This window comes from Oratosquilla oratoria, chromosome 5, assembly GCF_046742065.1.
Source record: "Oratosquilla oratoria isolate Oo_2021 chromosome 5, ASM4674206v1, whole genome shotgun sequence".
Classification (NCBI taxonomy): domain Eukaryota; kingdom Metazoa; phylum Arthropoda; class Malacostraca; order Stomatopoda; family Squillidae; genus Oratosquilla; species Oratosquilla oratoria.
Window position 1 is genome coordinate 75,519,916 of NC_134781.1, and position 22,479 is coordinate 75,542,394.

Genomic DNA, 22,479 nt, shown 5'->3' on the forward strand with positions numbered 1-22,479 from the left:
GAATTGTTTTAGATTCTTGGAGGTGAATAAGGTGGGAAAGGGAGGAGTAGAGGTGGAGGTAGAATGTAGATTGATAGAAGCAAGTATATGCCTTGGGGAATTAAAAAGTGTAGTGAGAAATAGACAGTGAAGGTAAGTAGCCATTATCTATAGCTGTTGCAAACCAAGCTAAAGCATTTGCTGTTACAAGGTGAGACAAAAGCTGTATATACCATAAACATTACATAATTTAGATCTAGCTGTCATATACAGGAGAGGAGCAATGCTTGTGGTGTCCTGTCTCACTATCGAGTTATCATAACTAGCTTGAAATTCTGTTGGAGAATCTTTGGCTTTGATCATGGTTTTTAGTATATAGGTTCCAATTTAATTTTCAATGGTGATCAGTGACCATAACTTGCACCAGATGTCCATGCACACAAAGCAGACATCTTTGGATGTAGTTAAGCATGTGCTGGTATAAACTCCTTCTTTGAATAATCTTTTGCAATACAACAGTATACTTTTAAATATCTCAACATTAGCACAATAGTGGACACCTCCATTTATGTTATAAATAACCAAGAATCATTTAATCTCATAGGGTTAGAGCACTGCTACTTGCAGCACAGGTTCTGGTGATGGCAGTTTGAACCCTGCTGCCAGTGAGTTGGACCAAGAGCATGGTTCTGGTTCATTGAATTCCAGTCTAATAAAGGTGGTGAAATTCATGTTTTCATAGAAATGTATAGGTATATTTATGGAGTAGAATTACCATGCTCAATCTTATGGGTTTTATATCATCCTACAGTTGCAGCAACAGTGAGATCCTGCACCTCTTGATTCAGTTGCTTGTTGGCCTTCTGTATCAGCTGTACTTTTTCCTGCAACAGAGTCTGTTCCTTCTGAGACATTACTGCTTTCCTTTCTGCTTCTGTAACCCTGTTGATTAAAAACAACAATTGCAGTGTCTACAAATGAAGTAAAATGTAATGATTTATGGAAGTTATTTGTTGTATTTTCAGTATTCAGTATATTGCATTTCATTACACATATCCTTGATTACTGGCAAGTGGTAGTCCTACAAGGTGGACATAAAAAAGAATCACCTCCCTGCTGCCTATCTTTACAACTCAAAACTGGGAGAACATTCTCATCTATTCTTACCTTGTTGGCTGTTGCCAGTTACCTGAAGGCTGTGGGTCTTCTACAAGAGAGACTAGGGGAAAAGGATAGATTGACTTACCTTGTTGTCATCTCCTGCCTTTCTTGGCGTAGGCTTTCAAGATCCTTTTCCAACTGTGCTCTTAAGGTTTCTTCAGCTTGAAGATGATCTAAATGAAGGGTTACTTCACCCTCAAGTTGGGTTACTCTTCTCTTCAGAGTATCAATCTCCTCCTTGCTACATTGTCTGCAAGTTGAGAATAGTAGTATAGGATAAAATGTTAGGATGGAAGGCAGTGATTAGCAGAGTCCCACATGGATTAGTACAAACACTTGTAATGTTCTTTATCTATATAAATGACATGATGGAAGGTACATGCTACACTAATATGTTTATGGACAATACCAATATCATGAGAAGAATGAGAGAAATGGAGGAATGCAGGTTACAACAAAAAGATCTATACAGCACATATGACTTGTATAATTACAAAGGCAAAATAATAAAATTATCTGGGAGCATTGACAAGCAATAACCTGTCACCAGACAAATATATAATTTAAGTTGAGGGATATATATACAGGTTACCATACAATGATAAAACACAATCAACCAGCACTTGATAATATGCTTCTAAATTAGAGGGATTGAGGAAGTTAGTGAGAGAGTTTGAGGTGTGTGAAAGAAGGAAGCTGAAGATAAATGTGAGCAAAAGTAAGGTGATGAGATGTACAAGGGAAGAGAGTGATAGTAGGCTGGAAGTAAGCATCAAGGGTGAGAAACTGGAGGAAGTGGATAGTTTTAGATACTTGGGTGCGAATGTGACAGGAAAGGGAGGAGTAGGGGTGGAGGTAGAATGTAGATTGAGAGAAGCGAGTAAATGCCTTGGTGGATTGAAGAGTGTAATGAGAAATAGACATCTGGGAATGGATGCTCAGAGGAGGTTATATGAAGGAGTGATTGTGCCAACAGCAATGTATGGGGCAGAAACATGGTACATGAAAGAGGAAGAGAGGAGTTTGAATGTGTTTGAGATGAAATGTCTGAGAAGTATGATAGGGGTTACTAGGCTAGATTAAGTGAGAAATGAGGAGGTGAGGAGGAGAACAGGGGTGGAAAGGGAACTGGGAGATAGGGTTGATGAAAGAGTATTAGGATGGTTTGGACACATGGAAAGAATGAGTGAAGAAAGATTAGTAAAAGAAGTGTGGAAGGCAGAGGTGAAAGGAGTGAATATGAGGGGGTGTCCTAGGATGAGATGGATGGATGGGGTGAAAGGGGCTTTACAAAAGAGAGGAATGTCTGTGGAGGAAGGACGGGAGAGGACACAAGATAGGGGTGAATGGAGAAGGGTTGTGTATAGATGAGGCTGTGATGCATGAGGGGGAGTGGGTGGGGGATGGGGGTGAGGAAGTATGTATGAAAAAAAAATTGATTTCTTTCCGTCTTCTCCTTTTCTGCACGAGGGGACGGAGAGGGGGAGGTCACCAAATTTATGAAGTGGCCTTGCTGTGGATGTGCTATGTCTTGCAACACTGCTTCTGACCCAGGGCAGTGGACAGGATGCAAGGATGACCCGTCATCCAGGAGGTGCCAAGATAGGAGGGAAGGAGGAGGGTGGAGGGGAGTGGAATATATGGGAAATGAAATGGGTGGGAGTGATTTCTATGCCTTTTTCTTTTTGGCTACCCCCCATGTAAGGGGAAAAAAGCCTTTGGTATATGTATGTATATAATCCATCACTGCAATCTATGTGATTCATTCCCTTTTTACGAAAAACAAATAAAATATTAGAAAATCATAATGCTGCTAGAAAGACAACTGAAAAACAATCTTTGGAGATTATCAACTAACTTGACACTGTTGATTTTGGTTTTGGTCTTGATTTTATACAACTCATACTTGCGGATGATCATCTCATATTTGTCACCTGATTCCAAAGATTCTCTCTTGAGCTTCTCCATCTGAGACTGAAAAGTAAGCATGCAAAGGAGGTTAACTCTTTTCCATCATTGTGTACATACAACTCATAGGAACCACACTAATCTATCCATTCACTGCTATTTTGTTGCTTAAAGCAAAAAAATAAATAAATAAAAATAACAAAACACATATCAAAGCTTTAATAATAACACCAGGTTGAACCAAAACAACCCAAATAGGTCATCCATATTACTAAATGAAGAACAGTGCATGTCCCTTGTGATGTGAATACCCTAAAACTCACATTACACCACATAACCTCAACTCAGAGGGTGCAACAATAAACCAACACCTTTAGCATACTCAAACTTCATCCAAAACCTGCCTACAATACCTCCTTAGAGAAATATATAATCAGATAACAAAACAAATACTTATGTAAGACCAACAAATACAGAACTAAACCAGGTACCTCCAACATAAACCCAGAAGAGGAAACACTCCCACAACTTAGAGAAATAACACTTGCCTGCTCAGGTCATCACACAGCACATAAACAATCTACCTATTGATCTATCTATACACCAAAATATTTTGTCCCTTGTGAAAGGGAGGTTGCCTGCCAAAATATGCACCCACCCCACCCATCTCACTCACATTCGTCACTCAGTTTCCCTTTCATCCCTTTATCTTACCAAAAACAATACCAACACAAAACTGGCCTGGTAGTAGACTCCAAATCCTCCCAGCCACCACACAGAGGACAAAGAAAACCTCATAGTATTGGAAACATATTATAACAGAGAGTAGTTTTAAACTAGAATAGAATAAAATAATGACATCCAAATTGTGAAGTAATGGAGTGAGCAATTCTCTATCTCTATCCTGTGTGACATGTACATTGATAACTACTCATATCAAAGTTACCAATTAAAAAAAAAAAAAAAAACATGAATCACAACTAGCACTTATTTGACAAGATCTTCCATGACAGTTTTGGAAAATGGGCATACATAACAGTCATTCAACTGTACTCCCTAATGAGAATAATAGCTCACCTTCAATTTCTTGATATCCTCAATCATATCAATTTTGTCTCTGGAAGTTTGGATTTGTTCCTCAAGGAGGGAATGGAGCTGGTTTGGTGAGGCGGCCTCACTGTTCACTGAATAACCCACAATTGAGTCATTCCTTTAAAAGAATAGTATCTCATTATTAAAAATAAATGTAAAGGATAAATGGTGTGAAGATGTATATGCTCATGAGCTAGGGATAAAATGTGCATGTCACTATGAAAAAACTATGAAGTAAGCCGATTGTGTTATTCAGTTAACCATTCTGGTTCCTCAAGTATTTCTTGTAGGAGATCTATAGCTTTCAGGTAACTAGTAACAGCCACTGGGATGGCCCACAAGTCACTGTTGTCTAGGTAAGAGAAGATTAGACTAATGTAGGATGACATGTTTAGCATGTTTTGTGTGATGATTTCCTATGGGGCAATTTGCATCTGTGGCTAGGTCTATTCTGTATTAGTATTGTTTTAACCCGTTGTGTACGACCGACGTAATATTACGTCACCTAAAAGGTTACCGCTGTGACGATCGACGTAATGATCCGTCGCGTAAGTGGCTTTCATTTGTTGCTATGTAACTTTTGAAATACCCGCCCCCTGAGCTTCTACCGGGTGTCACGTGATAGAGGAGTGATGGATCTTCCCAGGGAAGGAGCCTGATTGAGTTGCCAGTTTCCTAAACTGGTTCAATTTTACGGTAAACATGGAGGATGTATTTTCCGCGCCTCAGAATAAAAAGCCGAACGAGCGACGATTGACGTAATAATCCGTCACGTTTTAAAATACGAAATTAGCAAGAGTTATGACTTGTTTGGGTAAAATATGAATAGTATGGCACATTGGCATGTGTTATACCCACGCACAGTGTCTGCGCGCGCACCCCGACCACCCACGGCGCGACCCACGCACCCTCACCAGTTGACCCCTGACCTCTATTTTGTGCGTACTCGCTCGACCCCATTAGCGAAAATGCCGCGGAAATCACGTGCTATTTTGGACACATGAGTTGATTTAGTCCATAAACAGAATTTTTTTTTCACCTACCCCGTCGTCTCATAGGTTGCTCCCTACCACCAAAATACGCCAAGGTGACTTGTCTATTGATGTTTTTCTTACTATTTAGACCCAAATGAGTTGATTTAGCCCATAAACAGAGAAAAAAAAATTTTCACCTACCCCGTCGTCTCTGGCGTGACATTTTATTTTACCGCGATCGGCCGCAACGGGTTAAAGATGGATGGTGGCCTGAATGCAAATGTGCTAGAGTTGTTTTCATTTGTTGTGAGAGGAATATCTCAGTAGGATTGAAGTCTGGAGGAGTTTGATGAAGTAGAGTTTGATTTCCTTCCATTATCTCCTGTTCTGGCTTCATCTCTTCTCCTCTTCTTCAATACCATTCCACCAGCCTCCAATCTAAAACCAATCCCACACTCAAAGAAGAAAGCTGATCACTTTTAACTTCTATAATCAATCTGTTCTCTCATCCTCCTCAAATCTCTACTTTACTACCTCTATAACTCTACCACTTTGGTTCAACATTGTCCCGAAAGATTAAGATAGCCTAGCGTTGATTATTAGTGACAAAGATGTGTCAAGTGTTTACACCATTCTTACCTATCCAGAGAGTCGAGGACCACATCAACAGGCTTTTTGTCTTCTGTGCCATTGATTTGCTTCCCTTCACTCTTTGTTCTCCTTCCACTGTTCCTTGGAGATCTTCCTCTCAGTACCTCACTAGGGATGTATTTAACTCACATTAACAATACACAGGGAAGGAGTGGGGGATGATTGGGAGTGGAGTATGCCTTTGTTATTGGCTACCTTCCTTGTAAGGGGGAAAAGATGTTTGGTATATATCTGTATGTAATAATAATAATAATAACAACAATAATAATACATACACCAATGGCTTTCCCCCCCCCCCTTTCAAGGGAGGTAGCCAAAAAACAAAGGGATAAAATCCACTCCTACCCATTCCATCACCACATATTCCATTCCCATTCACCCCCTCCCTCCCTCTCATCTTGGTTCCTCCTGGATGACAGCTCATCCTGCATCTCAAGCACTGCCCTGGGTCAGAGGCAATGTAGCAAGACAGAGCACAACCCCCCTCTCTGTCCCCTCATGCATAAAAAGAGAAGATGGGGGAGAAATTCCTTCAGGGTGCATCAAAAATATCATTCAAACATACTCCCTCTACCCCCATCTGCCACCCACTCCCTTCCATGCATCACAACATCATCCATACACAACCATATCTTCTGTCTTCTCCCTTCCTACCTCAACAGACATTCCCTTCTTCCCCAATGCCCCCTTTTACCCCATCCATCCATATCAGCTTTGGTTGTCCCTTCGTGTTCACTCCTTCCGCACCTCTTTTACTAATCTTTCTTCATTTATTCTTTCCATGTGTTCAAACCATCCCAATATTCTTTCATCAACTCTATCTCTCAACTCCTTTTCCACCCCCATTCTCCTCCTCACCTCATTTATCACTCTATCCAGCATAGTAACCTCTACCATACTTTTCAGGCATTTCATCTCAGACACAGTCAAACTTCTCCTCACTTATGTTCCATGTTTCTGCCCCATACAGTGCTGTCAGCACAATCACTCCTTCATACAATATCCTCTAATCATCCATTCCCAAATGTCTATTTCTCATTACACTTTTTAATTACCAAAGGCATTTACTTGCTTCCCTCAATCTACATTCTACCTCCACCTCCACTCCTTCCTTTCCCACCACATTTGCACACAAGTATCTAAAGCTATCCACTTCCTCCAGTGTTTCTTCCTTAATACTCACTTCCAATTTGCTGCCACATTCTCCCCTCATACATCTCATCACCTTATTTTTACCCACATTTATCTTCAACTTCCTTCTTTTGCACATCTTCCCAAACTCTGTCACTAACTTCCTTAATCCCTCCTCTGATCCTGCCACAATATTTACAACAAATATTCAAACGATGTAGTGTGAATGGTGTGTACATTTGTATCAGTATTATATAACTATGAGTATGTATATTTTGTAGATGTTCTGAATTGTATAAATTAATTTTTAAGATCTGCACCTTCTTTTCAATCTCCCACTATTCCTTGGTGATTCTCTTCTTTTAAAACTTCTACGTGAGCTGTCTCCTCGTAGAAAAGAAGCATCAGACAATGGAAGACTTCGCAGGCTAGGTGGACCAGAATCCTCACCTCCACCAGGGCAATCTACTCAAAAGATAAAACACATAAAAAAATGCCATTTCAATTTGTACGATGAATAAATAATTCTATGCATTTACATTATGCTCTCATTAATCACAGAATCATTACCACATTCCTTACCAAAGGGGCACTACAGAAATGAATAAAATAGTGTGGTGGCAGATTAAAAAGATTATTCACCTTAATGAATGGATTCCACTTAGATGACTAAAATAATCTGGCAGGAGCTACAACAAAAGAATAACCATTGACATGCACGTGATTTTGGCAAAATCAGGATTTCTTTATACCTTGAGTATGTACCTACCAAGGGCTCTTTCTCCTTTACTAGGCTACCTCCCTTGTAAAGAGGAAAGAGCCCTTGGTATATATATGTATGTTCTTAATGGAAAAAAATTATCCTCAGCAAAGATGGGACACCAAGAAAAATTGTTATACATCAATCAGCGTTGGCCCAAACCTCTTTATCTTTCAGTAATGGCAGATTCAGTGCTTCTAATCTCTCTTCATATATTTCATCTGCAAACCTGTGAACCAATCTGGCCACTGATATTTGTACTATATTCTCACAATTTTGTTTTGAAGGACATAAACAAGATGTTGGATATGAAACATCACTGCTAAGCTGGCATCACTCAGGAATTGAACCTAGGACTTCCTATTTGCCAGGTAGGCATACTTACTGATTACACCACAGTTGCCTCCAGTGAACACTTGTACATCTTCCCTCCCTGGGCCCCATCTCTCCAGGATTGTGCATTAATTACAGGGTCCTACTCACTGTGCCATGTTGGATAGGGAGCATAATTGCAAAGTTTGTACTGCCCAAGAATCAAACCAGGGACCTCCCACTTGCTGAATAGGTGTGCTTACTGATTACACCACAGTCACCTCCAGTGATCACTCCCATGCAAGACTATGAAAATACAAAGAGCAGCAAAAAAATTGGTTCCCAGCCATGCAAGGAAAACTTATGAAGAGATTAAAAGCATTGGATCTGCCATTATTAAAAGAAAGAAGAAAAATAATATTGAGAATAATAATGGTGTTTAGGTCATAAAAAATATATAAAAAAAAATTACAGAAAAGACCTCTTGGTCTAGGACAGCAGAGAATCACAAGTTCATAGGAATGAATTAGAAAAGACCACATATCTAAATTCTCAAGAAAGTTTTCCATATAGATGTGCCAAATCATGGAAAAGCTTTGAAGTTGACATATTCAGAGGTGGACTTCCAAGTTGGCCTTGATAGAGGACATCTAAATCAAGACAAGACAAGACAAGACATATCCCAAGTTAATATATATATTCAAAACTAGGTATAATAGGTGAAGAAAAAAATGACAAGACCCCACAAATATAGCTCCTTTACTATACATTACAATGACAGGAGCATAAGAAGAAGAAGAAGAAGAAAAAAAAAAAGAATGGTATCCTAAGAATGGTTTAGATAAGGTTTAAGAAGAATAGCAGAGATGAGAGGTACTGAAAGTTAAGAAGTTCATCTGCATTCCTTCATGAGTGGAGATTTATTTCCTGACTTGACCAAATACTGCATGGCTTATGGGTGTCACTAAGTCCTTAAAGTAGAGGTTCTCAACCTGGGGCTTGTGAGCCCCCAGGGGTTTGCAGGATGTTTTACAGGGGGGGGTCGCTGATTAAATGAAGCGGCCTTGCTGTGGATGTGCTGTGTCTTGCGACACTGCTTCTGACCCAGGGCGGTGGGCAGGGTGCAGGGATGACCCGTTGTCCAGGAGGTGCTCAGATGAGAGGGAGGGTGGGCGGGGTGTGGAGTGTATTTAGGGATGAAATGGGTAGGAGTGTTTTTATGCCTTTCCCTTTTTGGCTACCTCCCTTGGAAGGGGGAAAAAGCCTTGGTATATGTATGTATGTACTTAGGTGAATAGTAAAAGGTTACTTATACATTTAAATTTGCTAAGAGAAAACTATTGCATGTGTAGATCACTGTACATTGTTTTTCATATTATGCTTAACTGATGAATAAAGTCATTACAATTTGAATCATTTTATATCTATTGCAGTGCCAGTGTATATTTCATTAGTATTACTATATTACATACATACATATACCAAGGCTTTTTCCCCCTTACAAGGGAGGTAGCCAAAAAGGAAAAGGCATAAAATCATTCCCACCCATTCCATCCCTGAATACACTCCACACCCCTCCACCCTTCCACTCAATTACTATATTACCATTCTATATTCTATGTCAGGTTAATGGGGGTATGGTGACTCTCAGGGTATGGTGACTCTCAGGGTGTGTAACAGTAAAAAGGTTGACAACCCCTGCCTTAAAATTAACATCATCTGCATCTTAATAGGTAGTTCATGTCCCAGTGCAGGGCTATTTATTCTAAGAAGAGTTAATATCACACACTAAATTACCTAAATCATGCAATATAAAAACAAAGTGGTATGTAACAGGTTAAAAAAATTATGAAATAATATAAAATCTCAAAGGTGCAAAAACTGCATTTTCATATGTCCCCTCATATGTAAGCAAACACATGAAGATATTCACCAAATGAAACAAGCAGAAGTGTAATACAGTGAGATCACAGGAATGTCAAGTACAGCATGACAGCTGGGCCATTTCTTTAAGGGATTTATGAAACAAAACAAAACTAAACCAACCTCTATATTTCAATTAAACAAAAATGCACTACTCAGGAGAGCTATAATATTCTCATCACTGGAAAGCAAGCATAATACACTCACAACATGCCTGAAGATGCAAGCAATGATAATAAATGACCTAAAAGGGTATTGTAAATGAAATATTGATGATAATTATGATGATGATGATGCAGTTTTGGAAATAGGCAGCAAGATGATTTTTTCTGATATTTGTCTTACAGGATCACCACTAACTAGTACCCATCTCCAGTGCTTCAATTAGATGAAATATGAAGCAAAAACATAAATATATAGAAAAAACACACACACACACTCAGCATGCTCAAAGCCTGACTCACTCTTTGTGTATTTCCGTAACTGAGATTCTCGATCCTCAATCTCAGTAAGTGCCTCAGACAGCTTCATCGTGATGGGTCAATAGGTATGCATGCATATAGATTATTGTGAACAGGCTATTAATACAAAAACTATAGTCATCAGCATACTGATATCTATTACTGAGAAATTTGTCTAAAACTAGTTATCAAAATGACATATACCAACATAATCTCTTGCACTTCAAAAGTGAGATGTATCACTGATTTTCTATTATGAGAAAAGTTTCTATGACATGAAAAACCAGATTCCACACAAACAACCTTTTAATTAAGAAATTTTTACCATTCAATAGCAGTTACACAAAAGGCTTTCCATTCCTACCTTGTATGCTAGTGACTCATTGTCAACTTCTAACTGCCTTGATGCTCTCTCTAACAGTTTAACCCTGTCAACCATTTCTGCTGTTTTTGCATCCTGTTCCTTGTGAGCATGTTTCAGTAACTCATGCTCTGTGCTCACCTTGGGTGCAAAAAAATGCCTTTACATTTTCTAGTCATCACAATAATTATTCTACCAAGCATTCTAAGCCAAAGAAAAAAAAATAAAGAAAAAGATGAAGGAGAAAAAATTCAACAATACTTTTATGAGTTGTGATGTGAGATCCTTCTCTCTGTCACTTGTTGGAGTCTTTCTTATTGCTTCTAAGTCTTCTAAAAGTCTTGACCTCTCAACTAATAGGTATGCTATCTGTAAAGACAGAATAACACTTTTTTGCATCTTCATAATCACTAAGAACAAATATAAACCATGCCAATTAATCATTCAACTTGTTAGTATTTTGTGATTACTCTAAATAGTATTACCTGTTCTCCAAGTGAGCTTTGTGCAATATCTTCAAGTCCCTCTTTATTGAGCATTGACACAATAGCCTGAGTACCTGCGAGAAGCTCCTCAAGGCCTCCTTTCAATTCTTTCACCTCATCTTCCAACTCACGAACTCTTTCTTCACACTTCTTCCGCAAGTGCTCTGTGTATTCTTCCAATTCCTTAAGAAATGAAGTAAAACTTTGTAATTACATCCAGTGGACTGGGAATACAACCATAGGCCATGAAATGAAATTTATAAATATAACAGAAAAACATAAAAATAGTTTAATCTCCTCTGAGTCAGAGGGTTAACTAAGCTACATTAAATTTAAAACTGCCAAGCAGTAATGGCATATAGATGCATTAATATGTGGAATAGCATAGAAGGTGATACAGCCCAAGCTAAAAAAATACACGAGTTCAAATCTAAATTAATGGAAATCAAGAATATAGATTAAGTTGGGACTGCACATAAATTTGAGTCTAGTTATGTTAGAAAATAAGAGAATAAGAGATGGAACTCAATGAGCATTGCTCTTTTCCTGTATACTACAATTAGGTAAATACATAAACAAATACAAAGGCCTTTTCCCATCTTACATGGGGTTAGCTGAGGAAAAATATACCTTTTTAACCAAACAGCACATGGGAGAAAAATACAAGGAATTGCTAGTCTCATTGTTCAGGTGTGTAAAGCCTGTTTCCATGTCAGCTTCGTAAGCATTTGTCTTTTTTATTTATGCCATCTTATGCAGGGAGCCTCCTTACTCCTCAACAGACATCCCCTTTCTCCCAATGCCCCTTTTACTCCATCCATCCATCTCATCCTTGGATGCCCCTTCATGTTCACTCCACCCACCTCTGCCTTCCACACTTTTTTTACTATTCTTTCTTTACTCATTCTTTACATGTGTCCAAACCATCCCAACACTCTTTCATCAATCCTATCTCCCAACTACCTTTCCACCCCTGCTCTCCTCCTCATTTCTCACTCTATCCAGCCTAGTAACCTCTACCATATTTTCAAGGCATTTCATCTCAAACATATTTAAACTCTTGTTTCTCTTCCTCTCTTATGTTCCATGTTTCTGCCCCATGCAGTGCTGTCGGCACAATCACCTCTTAACATCCATTCCCAAATGTCTATTTCTCATTACACTTTTTAATCCACCAAAGTATTTACATGCTTCTCTCAATCTACATTCTATCTCCACTCCTTTTTCCACCACATTCACATTAGAGCTATCCACTTCCTCCAGTCTCTCTCCCTTAATACTCACTTCTAATTTGCTGCCATCCTCTCCCCTTGTACATCTCATCATCTTTCTTTTACCTACATTCATCTTCAACTTCCTTCTTTCGCACACCTTCCCAAATTCTGTCACTAACTTCCTTAATCCCTCCTTTGATCCTGCTACAAGTGCAGTCATCAGCAAACAACAACTGGTTTATCTCCCATTTTTCTTCATTTTCTTTAACCATCTCCAGTCCCCTGTCCATTACCCTTGCATTTACCCCTTGCACCACCTCATCCTTGTATAAATTGAACAGCTATGGTGACTTGACACATTTGGAATATGCTGTTTCCGTATGGTCACCGTATCTCATTAAAGACACTGACAGACTGGAAAAAGTATAACGGTGAGCCGCAAAACTGATTCCAAATATAAAAAATAAATCATACGAAAATCGACTAAAACATATGAATCTGTTTTCCCTAAAAAAGTGCAGACTCAGAGGTGACTTGATACAGGTCTTTAAAATTCTAAAGGGAATTGACAACATCAAAAGTGACAAAATTTTCACATTGAATGAGAATCAGACAAGAAACAATGGTCTCAAACTGTCTGGAAATAGATTCAATTTGGAAGTGGGTAGAAACAACTTTGCCAACCGTGTGGTTGATGAATGGAATAAACTTCCTGCACAGGTAGTGCAATGTAGTTCAGTTCAAAGTTTTAAGAATCATTTAGATAACCACCTAAGCAGAGTTTGGGAGAGTATGTGATAGAAGAAAGCTAAAGATAAATGTGGGTAAAAGTAAGGTGATGAGATGTACAAGGGGTGAAAGTGGCAGTAGACTGGAAGTGAACATTAAGGGAGAGCGACTGGAGGAAGTGGATAGTTTTAGATACTTGGGTGCAAGTGTAGCAGGAAAAGGTGGAGTGAAGGTGGAGGTAGAATGTAGATTGAGAGAAGCGAGTAAATGCCTTGGTGGTTTAAAGAGTGTAATGAGGAATAGACATTTGGGAATGGATGCGAAGAGGAGACTGTATGAAGGAGTGATTGTGCCAACAGCACTGTATGGGGCAGAAACGTGGAACATAAGAGAAGAAGAGAGAAGGAGTTTGAATGTGTTTGAGATGAGGTGTCTGAGAAGTATGGTGGGGGTTACTAGGCTAGATAGAGTGAGAAATGAGGAGGTGAGGAGGAGAACAGGGGTGAAAAAGGATTTGGGAGATAGGGTTGATGAAAGAATATTAGGATGGTTTGGACACATGGAAAGAATGAGTGAAGAAAGACTAGTAAAAGAGGTATGGAAGGCAGATGTGGAGGGAGTGAACATGAGGGGACGTCCTAGGATGAGGTGGATGGATGGGGTGAAGGGGGCTTTGGGGAAGAGGGGAATGTCTGTTGAGGAAGGAAGGGAGAGGACGGAAGACAGAGGTGAGTGGAGAATGGTTGTATATGGATGATGTTGTGACTGCATGAGGAGGAATGGGCGGGGAAGTGGGGGGTGGGGTAGTATGTGTGAGTAAATTTTGACGCAGCCCGAAGGGATTTCTCCCCGTCCTCGCCTTATATGCAAAGGGGGACGGAGAGGGGGGGTCGCCGATTAAATGAAGCGGCCTCGCTGTGGATGTACTGTGTCTTGCGACACTGCTTCTGACCCAGGGCGGTGGGCAGGGTGCAGGGATGACCCGTCATCCAGGAGGTGCTCAGATGAGAGGAAGGGTGGGAGGGGTGTGGAGTGTATTTAGAGATGAAATGGGTGGGAGTGTTTTTATGCCTTTCCCTTTTTGGCTACCTCCCTTGGAAGGGGGAAAAAGCCTTGGTATAGGTATATGTATGTATGATTTTTTTCCACATCCGACCTAGATATGGACCAAAAGGTCTCCTGTCGGCATGCTCCGCCTTTGTAATCCTTTGTAAGCCCCAGCAAAGTCCCACCTTTACCTCAATTCACTTGCTTTCTCCATTTCTAATTCTAACACAGGCTCTACTACTCTTGTAAAAACTCTTGACTGCTCTCAACAGCTTTCCTCCAATCTCATATATCTGCAATACCTCCCACATTGCCTTCCTGTCTACCCTGTTATAATCCTTTTCCAAATCCATAAAGGCCCAAAAAAACATCCTTACCTTTTCCTAAAGCTTTCTCACATATCTGCCTTACCACAGAAATCTGATCTACACAACCCCTACCTTTCCTAAACCTACACTGTTCCTCACCAATTACTCACTTTGTTCCTCTCCTAATCCTCTCAATCAAAACCCTCCCATAAGCCTTCCCAACTACACCCAACAAACTGATCCCTCCGGAACTACTACACTTACACTTGTCTCCTTTTCCCTTGTAAAGTGGAACTATATAGGCATCCATCCAGTCCTGCTGCACACTACCCTCTTTTAGACAAACATTAAACAACCTCACCAGTCAGTCCACCATCACTGTACCTCCCTTTTTTAGACACTGCATGACTCCGCATGAGGAAGGAAGGGAGAAGACAGGGGTGAGTGGAGAATGGTTGTGTATGAATGATGCTGTGATGCATGGATGGGAGAGAGTGGGGGATGGGGGGTGAGAGAGTATGTGTGAATGATATTCTGATGCAACCTGAAGGGATTTCTCCCCATCATCTCTTTTTCTGCATGAGGGGACGGAAAGAGGGGGACACTGATTAAATGAAGTGGCCTTGTTGTAGATATGCTGTGTCTTGCTGCATTGCTTCTGACCCAGGACAGTGTGCAAGATGCAGGGATGACCCATCATCCAGGAGGAGCCAAAAATGAGGGAGGGAGGGGTGGTGAATGGGAGTGGAGTATGTGGGGATGAAATAAGTGGGAGTGGATTTATGCCTTTAACTTTGGATACCTCCCTTGTAAGGTGGAAAAAGCCCTTGATATATGTATGTAGGGAGCCAATGCCCCCACTCTACTTGACAATGGTATCCATAAAAAAAATAATAATAAAAAAATAAATAAAAAAAATAGATGAAAAATAAGATAAAAGATAAAAAATATATATATAAAAATAATAATAACAATAAAAATAATGAAAAAAAAATAATAATAATAAATAAATAAAATAAAAATAATACATACATACGTATACCAAAGGCTTTTTCGCCCTTACAAGGGAGGTAGCCAAAGTCAATAGGTACAATTCCACTCCCACCCATTTCATCCCCACACACTCCACTCCCATTCACCACCCCTTCCTTCCTCCCTTTTTTCTTGGGTCCTCCTGGATGACAGGTCATCCCTGCATTTCACCAATTGCCCTGGGTCAGAAGTAATGCAGCAAGACACAGCACATCTATAGCAAAGCCACATCATTTAATTGGCAGCCACTCTCTCCATCCCCTCATGCAGAAAAAGAGAAGATGGGGAGAAATCCCTTTGGGCTGCATCAAAATATCATTCACACATAACCACTCCCTAACCCCCCATCCCCTACCCACTCCCTTCCATGCATCACAGCATCATCCATATGCAACCATTCTCCACTCACCCCTATCTTCTGTCTTCTCCCTTCCTTACTCAACAAACATCCCCCTCTTTCTCAACGCCCCTTTTACCCCATCCATCCATCTCATCCTTGGTTGCCACCTCATGTTCACTCCCTCCACCTCTGCTTTCCACACCTCTTTTACTAATCTTTTTTCATTCATTCTTTTCATGTGTCATAAAAATAATAAAATATAAAGAAATAAGAATAAAAAAGTCACCAATAGTAATGAATGTTACACTCACAACTTTTTCTTCATCGTGCTGCCTCCGTAACTTATCAATGATGTGCCTAGAGGCCTTTAGATTGGCTTCAGCATCGACAAGCCAACGCCAAGCATGAAGTGTTCGAGAACTCCAATCTTGAGTCTCCCATTCCACACCTTCATTGCTGAATCGTCTCCGCAACCCAGCCAACTCATCTTCACTCTGTTTTCAAAAATAAATATTTTAATTCAGAGTTCATGAATGAAAGAAACAGTTCTAAATAAATTTGTTTACATTAGAAAATATCAATATTCACAACTAAATCTTGTAAACAAGTGTCCATCAATTAATCAATCCATTGCTCTTTAGAGGGGAAATCAAGGGGTAGTACAAACTTATGCAATTTCATAGCTATATATGAATTCAAAATCAGGTATAATAAATGGAGAATTCCATGTATTTTAAACTTAGTCAATTTTATTCTACATACTTTTTACCGTTTAAGTAGAGGTTTGAGTGCATGCATTTCTGGCCCCCTTTTTCTAAACTTACTCCTTGCCAATACAGTATCTAGCTATTGGAGGGCTTGACCTGGTTAGTTAACCTGGTATTGTATTGTCTTGTAGTTTAGTTGTTCACACTATGGCCTGTCTGGGAACCCACTGCTTTATGTACGGTGAGAAGTGCATGTGAGGTTTTCTTTGGTATTTTGGAATGGCTGTGGTTGTGAATGAAGCCTGAAATCAGTGTTATCTGCTCAATCATACTGATTAGGTACTAGCATACATATACAACACTGATCTACCACAACTCTGATATCTGCAGTTGTTGTTGTCATTCCCTAGACTGTCTGTCCAAGCAGTCCCTTCTCCCCAAGGAATGCCACAGCCGAAACTGGGTTTTCTCACAAATCCTTTATAGAGTGTATGTTGTGTTGTTTGTGTGCATGATTGTGTATAATGCAGTCTTCCATTATGTGTTGTATGGTATGGGGTGAAGTGTTACATCCTGGGCAGCTGTTCACAATGCGGTCAGCTGCAGCGTCTACGTCGTGCGACCACCCCCCAACCCCAAGAGTTGGGGGCCAAACAGCAGCAACCAGCCCTGGCCACCGGCTCTACGCAGGTGGCACTGATCCCCAAGAGGAACTATGACTGCCTTGGGGAGTACCACAATCCTTTTTCTCAACATGCAATGTTTGATGTCTGCAGTTGTGTAGAGGGGTTGGAAAGTTGTGAAACCCAGAAAGTATTTTTGCGCTGACCAGGAATCGAACCTGGACCCTCTGCATTCTGAGGCAGGAACATTACCCACTGCTCCACATGGGCTCCATGATTTAATCTATTAAATGTTCATAGTAATTCTCAACTACTCCCCATTCCTGTATGTTTATGAGCATAACTTTTATATGGGAATAACAGTGCTATTAATATTAAATGTTTATGAGCTATAATTTAACTTACAACACTATCATCATCATCCATTTGTTGAGTTTATGTATATTTCTTCATTAAAAATTCATAGCAGTAATGGTTCAAAGAACCTGTGAAAAAGAAAGAAATTAATAGTGTAACAACAAGAAAAATATACATTTTGAAGTTATGAATACTACAAACTTCTTATATTATATAATCTGGTAAAGAACACAAATAGTACCACAGAATGACCATCTATCAACAACCAAAAAACTGTACAATGGAGTCCCTTAAGGAGCACTACTATCACCAATTCTAACTTTTATAAACACATCTTCACTATCTATCCATATACCAAGGGCTTCTTTAGCCTAGAAAGGGAGGTACGCACACACTCCCACCAATTCCACTGTCATTCACCACACTTGTTTCCCTCTCATCTTAAATCCTCTTTGATAAAGGGTCATCACTGTCTCCTGCCCACTGCTCAGGCACACCACACATATAAGATATCACACTGAAAATAAACAAGAAACTGAATACACTGAGAACAACAGCAGGTACAAGATTTGGACAAGAGACACTTATCAGAATAAATAAATATCTCATAAGAATTAAATTTAACTATGCATCCTTAGTACAGTACCTAATAGTTAAGAAAATAAAAACATCCTACATACAACACAAAATAAAACAATGCAAATGATAACTGACAATGCTAAAACAACACCACTTGAGGAGAGTGTTAATGGGAATTGATGATGAGAACTGGGGAGATGATTCTCTTTGATGCCCATCTTAATTGACCAGCACAAGTAGGTTCCTATATGTGGGCCATGAAGGGTGAACTCTGAATAAGGTGGCTGTTTCAAGTAAGTTAGTAAACACACATCTGTACTTCACCCCTTCCATCTCCAGACATAGTGGTTTCAGTAGGCAGTAGCATTTGTAAGATACATGATTAAAATAAAAATGTAATACATGTATAAATTCATTAAGTTGATAAATAATATGTATTCAGTAACATCAAATACTGAATGAGCCACTACAGAATGTAGAAACAATGTTGTCAGACCATTATCAACTTTAGATTTAATTTTATTTTTTTAAAAGCAATTCAAGCCTATTACCCTATAACCAGTGCAAATTATTCAATCAACAAATGACTTGATTAAGAAATGTGTGAATATAGATGGATCCACAGGTAAGAATATGATAATATATTAGGGATAACTAAAAGAAAGGCAGCCCAATAAATTATAAAAGGGTTATTTCCATTGAGGTCACTTAAAAATATGATAACAAAATTATACAAAAATGCAAGTAGGAAATAATACTGTAATACATGTCGTATCATAATTCTTACATTTTTTACGAGTTATACTTTTCCTTGGTACCAACGATGGTACCAGACCAGTGGTGTTGCAGTGAATCGAGCATCATAATCATGATAATCATAATCATTCCATTCGCCCATCTTTGAAACCCACTAGCGCCTTTTCACTTATTATAAATCATTCAGAATATAGGGCAATCGTATAAAGTAAAATTATTAAAAGTCTGTTGGGTGAGGACAGTGGATATACATTTTATAATTAATGAGTTACTCATACCTGGTTCCTTGTCCAGTAATGTAATGATTAATCAGAACAGATTGACTTATCCCTGAGTTAAATATCTATATAATAATATATTGAAAGTCTTTCCCTACATCATATAATATAAAACAAATCATTGAAAGAGAATCTACCATGAATCTGCATCATAAAACATGCCATGAGTTACCTTAAATCGTGTACTCCGCGTCACCTGTCAAATATTTTGGCGTCTGCTTGTTTACCATGACGTCATGCATATAGGCACTGACTTGAGCTTTAGCATAAATATAAATTAATTCCAACAATATAGATTAATATTTTGTTATTTCTAATATTCATAAGATAAGTTATAGATAATTGATGTACATGGATATAATCCATTAATTTTTCTCATAAATTTACTATCATTCACCCAACTTGTAAACATATAAACAAAGCGCTTTCATACTATCCGATTAGCTGAATTTCATGAAGAATCTAATATTCTTCGAATGTTTTTGGAGCGTCATTTTAATAATTCCGTAGATACATATGGAAAACTAGAATAATATATACAACGCTAATGAGTGTCTAAAGGCAATATAAAAATGTTAAACAGTTGTTTCCGTGGTTCATTAATTAGCGAGGGTTGTAATCATTTTATACATCTGTAATAAATTAAAGAGTTTTTAAGACAAATAACACGAATAAAAACCGTCAATTATCTTAGAATTAAACATTCTTGTCACACGTAGTAATGTTATTTGAATCTCCCGGTTAAACGATTCCATGCATTTTAAATCATCCAAGTTTTCTAAAGTTATAGCTGGTTCTATAAATCCCTGATTCTTATTAAATTTAATGTAGATGCAGAGAGTTCCCAAATAAAATATATGGTATTAATATTTACTCTTTCAAATATCTTGAAACTACCCCATACAAACATATGACGTCATAGTACTCGGAAACGTCCTTGGCTGAACGTTGTTTATTATTGCTTGTGCATATTCTAGTTTATTAAAGGTTACCATATACACCTTCAAACTGGCTTTTATGGTGAATGATCGTTACCTCACTGGCGAAGACTATGAATTTGCCAAATTGGTATACGACGATATTGAAAAATTCGTTAACTGCCCAGGAGAGAAAAGGTAGGCCCACTTGATTTGTTAGTAACTAACTTATAGTCATTAAAAATAATAATAAATGCTTAAGATTGAAACGTGTACGGTTTCTGCAAAATCCTAGGTGTAAAATTGGAGAGGAACAGTGTATGTGACATGTGAATAGGAGCTTGGGATAAATATTCAAGAACCTAGAATCTAGATTCATGATTAATCTAAGAAACCTTACGAAGTTAGTACTGCCTACAGGCTGCAAGAAACTTCCTTTTGCGGGCTTTACTTTACATATCCTATTGAGAGAGCTTTCCAGGCTGTTAAAAAGGAGAATGATCAATGTAAAAAAAAAATACTTGAGTTGTATTTGATAATTTGAAAGAAAATTAGGTGTTTTTTTTTAGAAATACACACAATGATAGTCACTGTCACTGACTGGCATTAGAAAAATATCAATTTTGTAAATTATAATACATTAATGTAATAAACATTTTTCTTGGCAGAAATCAATATAAAAAAACATTGCTAAAACCTATACAGAAACGAATGAAGTTGCTTCGACTACTAAGTAGTCGAAGCAACTTCATTCAGTCAAAACAAAGATGGAATCTAAAGTAGCCTACTTTAGATTCCATCTTTGTTTTGATTGATTAGAGGTCAGAGATGACAACCCTGATGACCTCTATAATTACAGGTACCACATTACTAAATGCAGATTAGGTTAATAAGGTTAGAATAGTTGAATTTATCATACTTTAATTTCTTCGGCTTCCATCTCTACCAAAACAAAGATGACATCTCAAGTAACCGAAGGAGCTACGTTTACTTATTCATAGCTTTTAGCAACCTCTTGTATTAGTATTATTAATTTCTGCCAAAAATAACATATATTATATTGGGGTATTATAATTTATGAAGTTATTATTTAATTTTCTATTGCTATATTACATACGTGTGCACTTATAAAAATTTACCTAAAACTGTAGGCAGCTGTCAAGCTGGGATTTTTAAGTTTCTAACTAGACAATTTTTGACTATCTATTTTCAGTGTTGCCAGATGCATAAGTAATAAGCCACAGTAAGCCATTTATGAGAAAAAAATTGCAACCAGTTTGAAATTTCACAATCGTGGTAGTAGGGCCAGGCACTTATAAAAATTTACCTAAAACTGTAGGCAGCTGTCAAGCTGGGATTTTTAAGTTTCTAACTAGACAATTTTTGACTATCTATTTTCAGTGTTGCTTGATGCATAAGTAATAAGCCACAGTAAGCCATTTATGAGAAAAAAAATTGCAACCAGTTTGAAATTTCACAATCGTGGTAGTAGGGCCAGGCACTCAAAAGACTGGATATTTGATGTTAGACCATGATCATGTACATTTATGCATAAACTTGTGTGGGCAAAAAAGAGGGGGTTATTTTGTCTTATTATTATTCTATAATTATTTATTTTATCTATTTCAAATTAATCTGAAAAAATTGTGAAAACTGGGCAAGTTATTACCCAAATACAAGGAAAGACCTATTTCAAAAGTGGATCCCCTACACTATTAGGATGTACTTCATATAATATAGAAATGTTTCATAATGGCAGCCAAATGATTGGAATGGATAATAACCCTGTGTTGAGTTAGGCATAATTTATTTCATCCAACTCAACCTTATCTCATTTATCCCTTTATGTTAAGTAGTTGACATACAGCATTGATAAGATTGCTTTTCTTGTGGTCAGACATCTGGGTCACTGGCCTTGGCAACCAGGCTGCCATATATAACTGGGGAAACCAACAACAACTGTGAGAGAGAGGTGCATTCAGTTAGATTCTGGGGTAAATTTTTAGAACTGCACACCAGTGGGATGTAGCAATAAAGGATAATTAATTTTCTAAATTATAATACATTGATATATGTTATTCTTGGCAGAAAATAATAGAAAACAAGTTTTAAAAGCCACAAAGAAACAAACGTAGCTGTATTGACTACTTAGATGCCATCTTTGTTTTGGTAGAGGTGGAGGTCGAAGAAATTAAAGTATGATAAATTTGTCTATTCTAACCTGACCTAACCTACTTGCTTAACCCAACCTATCTACTTAGCCTAACCTACCTACCTAACCTAACCTGCATTTAGTTATGCAGTACCTGTAATTGTAGAGGTCATCAGGTCATTGTTGTCATCTTTGGCCTCCAACTCTGTCAAAACAAAGATGGCGTCTAAAGTAGTTGACAC

The 22,479-nt window shown here is 38.4% G+C and overlaps 2 protein-coding genes across 3 annotated transcripts in view; one reads left to right on the plus strand and one right to left on the minus strand.

Annotated features, from left to right (window-relative positions):
* Positions 1-771: 771 nt before the first annotated feature.
* On the minus strand, positions 772-19,473 carry LOC143025563 (uncharacterized). 2 transcript variants are annotated; one of them, XM_076185436.1, is made up of 13 exons: positions 19,341-19,473; positions 17,604-17,683; positions 16,180-16,362; positions 11,199-11,381; positions 10,975-11,082; positions 10,717-10,854; positions 10,356-10,416; positions 7,217-7,361; positions 5,754-5,873; positions 4,126-4,258; positions 2,999-3,114; positions 1,226-1,390; positions 772-921 (listed from the first exon to the last, which is right to left on the minus strand). In XM_076185436.1, the coding sequence occupies exons 2-13, from the start codon at positions 17,622-17,624 to the stop codon at positions 780-782; spliced, it is 1,515 nt and encodes a 504-aa protein (XP_076041551.1). In that variant the 5' UTR covers positions 17,625-17,683; positions 19,341-19,473; the 3' UTR covers positions 772-779. The 2 variants fall into 2 exon arrangements, with proteins under 2 accessions (XP_076041551.1, XP_076041552.1); XM_076185437.1 differs by lacking the exon at positions 19,341-19,473 and adding an exon at positions 17,947-18,032.
* A 628-nt stretch (positions 19,474-20,101) lies between these two features.
* Positions 20,102-22,479, plus strand: part of LOC143025564 (uncharacterized) — a 444,744-nt gene continuing 442,366 nt past the window's right edge. Inside the window, exon 1 of the mRNA XM_076185440.1 lies at positions 20,102-20,283. Within this exon, the coding sequence (XP_076041555.1) occupies positions 20,186-20,283 (98 nt within the window). The 5' untranslated portion in view covers positions 20,102-20,185. The remainder of the gene's footprint in view (positions 20,284-22,479) is intronic.